Below are 7623 nucleotides of genomic sequence, written 5' to 3' on the forward strand. Positions count from 1 at the left end.
TTTTCTATGATATATTCTATAGGCCTTTAAAACAACTTATTTTTTAAAAAAATAAATACATTTTTTCTCATACACCAATGGAAAGTCAAACAGCAAACTTAAATCCTGTTGCTTAAAAACTAGAGCATCTATGAGAGAGAAAGGTGAAATAAATAAAATAAATTTTTATTTACTGGGGGTTGGGGGTAGCAAGCAACCTCTGTCAAAACATGAGATTCCTGATAACCCAGAATTAATGAGTAATAATTGGTACCGAAACTGGCACTATACCTGGGGAATAAGAAAAATATAAAACTATTCTGCATTGTGTTTTCTGTATTTTTTTTTCATACAAAATAACCTCTATAGTACCCTAGACTTTGAGCCTTGTATTTTGGGGGGGTAAGAGGCACCAAGCTATTTTATTTGAATGAACAGTACAAATGAAAGAAGTTTTAAAAAAATACGGAGTGCTTCGTGAATGTGTGGATCAACCTTGGGTAGGGGCCATGCTAATCTCTGTATCATTCCAATTTCTAGTAAATGTGCTGCCCAAGTGAACACACCTTGTATTTTCTAAGCCTTGTGTTTTTCCTTCTTATTCATTTATTTGTTTGAAACCACCTTTGCCATATATTTTCAAAAATTTTTAACGTTTTATTTACTTTTGAGAGACAGAGAGAGATAGAGCATGAGCAGGAGCGGGGAAGAGAGTGAGGGAGACATGGAATCTGAAGCAGGCTTGGGGTCCGAGCTGTCAGCACAGAGCCTGACGTGGGACTCAAACCCATGGACCATGAGATCATGACCTGAGCTGAAGTCAGACGCTTAACGACTGAGACACTCAGGTGCCCCCAACTTTGGCATATGTTTAAGAAATAGTAGCGTTCTTATGGGCTCTCCAACAGGACTTCTAGGCACATGCTGTGGATGCATCACCAAAAATTCGTCATGTCAGTTCATTCTATGTTCATCCTTTCCCAAATACCACTTTAAGTCATGGTTAGCCATCAGCCACAGGTAATAAGGTTTTAGGATGTCCAAATATTCATTTCATGAATTCTGGGGGTTTTCTGTCTCTGAGACTTGCTACACTTAATTTTGTACAGTTGTAATCTAGCCACAAGTAAATTTCTGTCTTCCCAAGTCTTTTCTTGTCTCTCATCAAATTCCCATTGCCTTGGTGATATATTCTAATTTTACAATTAATTACATCATCACTATTCTGATGGACACACAACAAAATCTTTTTCTTTTAACTTATTCGAGGCAGATGTTTTCAGTAAGATTCAATGACCTTGTCGCAAAACAGAATAAAGGAAGTGGAGAGGAAGGAAACGTACATGGAGTTCTATTCATTATCTTCACTCTTGACAAAATCGCAGTCATTTCAGGCATGTTTTATGGGTGTGTGGGTTTCCTTAGATGCAGGCACTTCAGCTTCTTCAGGACACAGAGAGAAGCCTGTTTCAATTTGCTGGTCCATAAAATCAGAAGAAATGTATGGCCAGATGGATATAAAAATACTAGTGTATTAGCAAAAATCTTTGCCACCAAACTATCTAGGATGACATAGGCCAAATTCATCATAATAGTGCTCAAATAGTACATAAAGAAGAAGAGTAGGAATGAAATCATAGACTTCATGGCTCTCACGTGAACTTTTGTGATAGGATCCCCACCTCTGTCCTTCACCTGCCTGGTGTGGCTCCATAAGGAACGGATCAAAAGGACAAAGGAAGCCAGAGACACTGCAAAGGGGATGATGAACATTATGTTCAGGAGCATATGAGACAAAAATAACTCATATGTTCTCATTGTGAAACTCACTGTCCGATTTCTTTCCGCGTTTACCTTGCTTTTGATCAGACTCATAAACACTGTATCCTTAAAGGGAAGAGACAAGCAGAAAGAGAAGACTGCAGCCAGTACAATAATGAGAAGCACTTTGTGAATTCTCCATTTTAGCCAGAGGAAAATAGGGTTGGAAAAGTTGGCTATCTTGAAGAAATAGAAGACACTGAGGCAGGTGGTACAGGTTGTGCAGAAATAATTGGATCCTGTCCAGAGGATTTCAAAACTTATTAGTTGATTTTTCTTGTTCCATATTTCTTCACAAGGTACATCTACACCTATGCCTAAAATTATTATGCACAACAGAACTATTCTGGAAATAGCTAGGCAGGTACTAATAAAGTCAATTACGAAGAATTTCCAGTTCCTGATCCAGTCAATACGGTTAACCAATATAATGAATCCATTTCCCAGAATCCCCATTATGAATTCTCCAGCAAACAGTATCATAAATACATTCTTCAATATGCTTGCCATGCCCGCTGATAGTCAAGCTCTCTCTTCAGTACTCCTCTGATTTGTGAATTAAGTGTTATGGATTTATGGATCCAAAGCTTTAATGTTCAATAAGTTTCTTTTTCCTGTACTTTGATATCCGCTGGCAAAGAGAAGATTGCCTCCAGGATGCTCCCAAAGTCTTAGTTATCTTTTGGAAAACTACCTTTATTCCTCTCAAGATCCCAGCTACTGAGTTTTCAAGGCAAATAGCATATTACCTGCTGCTGTCGCACTGCTTGTAATTTGTATGCAAAGCTATTCATTAAGATTTGAATCCTGGTTTGTTAAAACACAAACCAGAGCTTGATTTTTACATATTTTTTACAACATCTTTTTTTCTTTTAAGATTTAGACGTTTTTGATTCACTCACCTCAGTTATGAGCTAGAAACCTGAAAACCCAATCTAAAAAATATGGTGACTCCGTCTGGGTGCTCTGAGAGGCAAGCAAATTACCAGGGGAAATGCCCCGATGGGAAACGAAGGAGTGGGCAGGAGAAGGTTGGGGGAGTTGTTCTACTATATGCAAGTCTGAGTTCTGTGGAAGGAGAAGGAAGGAAAGGAGGTAGACCTTGGGTAGCGGAGCTATCCTAAGAGAGGTTCAAGAAAATCGGTGGGAATTTGCAAGTCCATGGCGCCCATCAGACGTGGCCTGAGTCTCCCAGGAGTGGTCCTGCCATCGAATCTCTGCCCAAATCAATCGCGGGCGGCGAGCCGCTCATAGAAGGGGTTGAGGTGATGGGTTGCCGAGCACAGGGACATGAGCCTGCCAGCTGTTGGGGAAATAAAATTAAAAGCAAAATCTCCTGCTAACGCAGAAAACCTCTCTGCCAAGGAAGCAGAGAAAGAAAAGAGTTTCATTATCGGACAAAGCATTAAACCAGAATCTGATGCATCATCGCACAGGAAATTTACAAAAACAGAAAGAAATCTCACCCTTTTGTATAGTGCAAACAGATACAATCCGTTACATACATGTTCTCAAGGTAAACAATAACTAGTCCAGCAGTAGGAAAACTGGGCAGCACTATTTAATACAGGTGGTTTGTCCTAAATTTACCTGGTATTGGGTTGACCATCTGTGTCAGTTAATTGGCTTTATACAAAGGAAAAATAAATTCATATATTTATGACAGGAGGCAGTTTTGCAACGTGGAGTCAGGCGCTAGCTGAAGTTAGACTCTGGTCCTCTCATCGAAACTGGGAGATGGGGTGCTTATTTCTAACAGGGAGAATTAAGCCACTTGTTTTCATTTGTATTTGCCCTTAGGTAGCCGGTTAGGTTCCCCTGAGTCAGATTTTTTAGAGGCACATTTTCATAACCACCACAGGCAGCAAGTATCTTAATTTACAAAGTTTACCTTCACCTACTCACCTCACTAATACATATTATGTATAAATTACTCAAAGTTTACGTAAGTACAGAAAATCTGCTGTCCGAAGTTACACCAGGATTTCTTGGAGTCTAGGGCAGCTGTGAAACGTGGCTACAAGTGCTTTAACTCTCTCCTTTGACTGAGATCTGGGGTCTGCCACTCCTCTCCTTGAAGCGGAGTGGGCTTGTGACTGCCTCGCCCAATATATTACAGTGGAAATGACATTATAGGAGCTCTCAGGCTGTCCTTAAAAAAAGCCATCCAGTTTTCGCGTTAATCACTAGAACATTTTCTCTGAGAGTCCTGAGGGGTCTGTCAGAAGTTTGACAAATCTGAGACGAGTCTGTGGGGAGGAAACCCAACCCACATGAACAGGATACATGTAGGTAATCTGGTTAAACACGCAAACTGAGCCCGGATTTTTAATCACCCCACTGCAGTGACAGATCTGTGAGTGAAGAATTTGCTTGGCGATTCCAGCCTCTTGCATTTGAGCCACATTCAGCTGCTGGAGTCTTCTGAGGTTGAAGCCCCAGACATTTTGGAGCAGAGATAGGCTGTCCTGCTGTGTCCTGTCTAAATTCCTGACTCACAGCATCTGAGAGCATAATAAGATAGTTGTTGTTTTGTACCACTAAATTTTGGATATTTTATTATTTATTTATTTATTTATTTTTCATGTTTATTTATTTTGGGAGAGAGAGACAGAGTGGGAGAGGGGCAGAGAGAGGGGGAGACCCAGAATCCGAAGCAGGCTCCAGGCTCCGAGCTGTCAGCACAGAGCCCGGTGCAGGGTTTGAACCCACGAACCACGGGATCATGACCTGAGCTGGAGCCGGATGCTTAACCGACTGAGCCACGCAGGTGCCCCAAGAATTTTGGATATTTTAAAGAGCAATATGTATCCAGAACAAAATGACTTAGCATATAGATAGAAAAAGTCTTTTATTTTTCCAGCTGCCCATCTGTCACTTTCCCCCAACACAAATAACATAACTTTTGTTAGACAAAATTACAATGCTTAAAAGATAGGCAAAGGACTTGAACAGACATTTCTACAAGGAAGACATACAAATGATCAATAGCACATGAGTAAATACTATACGTTACTTGTCATCAGGGAAATACAAATTCAAGCCATAATGACCAGAATTCAGAAGTCAAGTAATAGCGAGTGTTGGCCAGAATGTAGAGAGATGAGAACCTCATATATTGAGAGTATAAAATAGTCCTGCTGCTTTGGAACACAGTCTAGCAGTTCCTCAAGAGATTAAACACAGAGTTACCATGACCCAGGAATTCCATACCTAGGTATAAACCCAAGAGAAATAAAACACATGTTCACACAAACACTTGTGTATGAATTTAAAAAAATTTTTTTTCTTTTTCATGTCTATTTATTTTTGACAGAGAAAGACAAAGCATGAGCAGGGGAGGGTCAGGCAGAGAGGCACAACGAGAATCCCAAACAGTCTCTGTCCTGTCAACACCGAGCTTGATGCGGGCTCGAACCCAGGAACTGTGAGATCATGACCTGAGCCGAAATCAAGAGTCAGATGCTGAACCGACTGAGCCACCCAGGCGCCCTTGTGTTATGAATTTTTATAGCAGCATTATTTGTAGTAGCCAAATGATGGAAACAACTCAAAATGTTCATCAGGGGACGAATGCATAAACCAGATGTGCTCTATCCATATAATGGAATACTGTTCTGCCATACAAAGGGGCAGAGTACTGATACATGCTACAACATGGATGAACCTTGAGAGCATTATGCTAAGTGGAAGAAACCAGTCACAACAGACCACATATTATATGATTCTAATATGAACTAAGTTTAAAATAGGAAAATCTATAGTTACAGGGAATAGATTAGTGGTTGCTTAGAGCTGGGGTGGGGTGGGTGTGGAATGATGAGAAGACAGGGAGATGTTTAGGGAGCTAAAGGGTACAGGTCTCTGTGAGGTGATAAAAATGTTCTAAAATTGACTGGTGAGGGTTGCACATATCTGTGAGAATACTAAAACCTTTCAAATGTACACTTAAATGAGTGAGTTGTATGGCATGTGAATTATATTTCAATGAAACTATTTAAGAAAAAAAGATACAGGAGCGCCTGGGTGGCTCAGTTGGTTACGCGTGTCCGACTTAGGCTCAGGTCATGATCTCATGGTTTTTGGGTTCGAGCCCCGCGTCAGGCTCTGTGCTGGCAGCTCAGAGCCTGCAGCCTGCTTCAGATTTTGTGTGTGTGTCTCTCTTTGCTCCTCCCCTGCTCATACTCTGTCTCTCTCTCTCTCAAAACTAAATAAAAGATTTTAAAAAAGGATATAGGGGTACCTGGTGGGGCTCAGTCGGTTGAGTGTCCAACTCCTGATTTCTGCTGCGGTCATGATCTCACAGCTCATGAGATTGAACCCAGTGTTGGACTCTGTGCTGAGTGCAGAGACTGCTTCGGATTCTCTCTCTCCCTCTCTCTCTCTGCCCCTTCCCTGCTCTCTTTCTCTCTCAAAAATAAATAAACATTAAAAAAAAGAAAAAAGATATATAAGATGTTTTCCTTATAAACCATGAGTATAATATCTGTGTATATTTTTCATAACTTTCTTCTACATTGGAGTGATCCTATTTGCTTAGTTATGTTTAATTCTGATCTATAAACAAAAATTCTTTATTTCTGGTTTATAAATAAAAATATCAAAAACCATATTAATTTCACTTTTGCTGACTCTATTATGAAGGAGCTTTTTACTGCTCATATGAAGCATGATAGGGTAGGCTATGCTGTAACATCCAAAATGTCAGTTTCGTACAAGTTTCATTTCTGGGTTCACATTCCATAACCAATTTAGTTTAAAATTGCAGGGTGGAGTAGGGCAAGTTCTCCTCCATGTAATCTCCCAGAAATGCAGGCTACTGGAATGTAACACCCAACATGTGGCCTTTAAATTACTTTCCTGGGAAAGAGAGGGACAAGGAAGTTCATGCTCAACCTCTTAAATAAATCAGTCCCAAAGTGACACATAAGTTTGCTTCAAGCCCATTGGCCCAAACAAATCACAAACCCCATACTAATTGCAAGGGCCTGGGAAATCTGAGATAGCTCAGAGATGTTCAATGTCTCTTCCACGGTTCACACTTGTAGTCATAAAATACAATCTCACTCCCTCCTCATTGGTGTAGAACACATTTAACTCCTCTCCCCAAGAAAGATAACCCAAGACCAAAGCTCAAATACCTACAGCTCAAATTCTAACATCTCTGGTCTGGACTTGGCACCTTTTGACATAGAGATTTGTAAAGTAAAACAACAGATAACTTGTTCTTATCCACTCTCCCCCCTACACATCCAGTGCTCAATAGTGACATAGGGACAGGTTAGCTGAAAATAAACAAGCATCTTTATTCATTGTGCCTTATTGTTCTCAGACATGTTCATTTCTTTGTTTTGTTTTCCTAATACATTCCTCTAATAGAGACAATCTTAATGGTCATCTGGGAATCAAATCATGAGATCATGACCTGATTACAAATCAAGAGTTGGAGACTTAACCGACTGAGCCACCCAGGTGCCTTTCTTATTAGAGTTTTAAGAATTCTTTATAGACATGCCTGGGTGGCTCAGTCAGTTAAGCCTCCAACTCTTTTTTTTTTTTTTTTTTTTTTTTTTGGTAAGTTTTATTTATTTGTTTGTTTTGAGAGAAAATCCCAAGCAGGTTCTGCACTGTCAGCGCAGAGCCCAACTCAGAGCTCAATCCCAAGAACCATGAGATCATGACCTGAGCCAAAATCAAGAGTCAGACGCTAAACCGACTGAGCCACCCAGGTGCCCCAAGCCTCCAACTCTTGATCTCGGCTCAGGTCATGTTCTCGCAGTTAGTGAGTTCAAGCCCTGAGTTGGGCTCCTCAATGTTAGCATA

General features: G+C 40.4%; 1 protein-coding gene and 1 non-coding gene across 2 annotated transcripts; both read right to left on the minus strand.

Annotated features, from left to right (window-relative positions):
- Positions 1-438: 438 nt before the first annotated feature.
- Positions 439-543, minus strand: LOC122240634. Its single transcript, XR_006220413.1, has one exon. It is a non-coding gene; the product is annotated as a U6 spliceosomal RNA (small nuclear RNA).
- An 837-nt stretch (positions 544-1380) lies between these two features.
- Positions 1381-2310, minus strand: LOC102948883 (taste receptor type 2 member 8-like). The gene has a single exon (XM_007076328.2). The coding sequence runs from the start codon at positions 2308-2310 to the stop codon at positions 1381-1383; it is 930 nt and encodes a 309-aa protein (XP_007076390.2).
- Between the last annotated feature and the right edge of the window lie 5313 nt (positions 2311-7623).

The sequence above is a fragment of the Panthera tigris genome, chromosome B4 (genome assembly GCF_018350195.1).
Source record: "Panthera tigris isolate Pti1 chromosome B4, P.tigris_Pti1_mat1.1, whole genome shotgun sequence".
In the NCBI taxonomy this organism is placed as follows: Eukaryota; Metazoa; Chordata; class Mammalia; order Carnivora; family Felidae; genus Panthera; species Panthera tigris.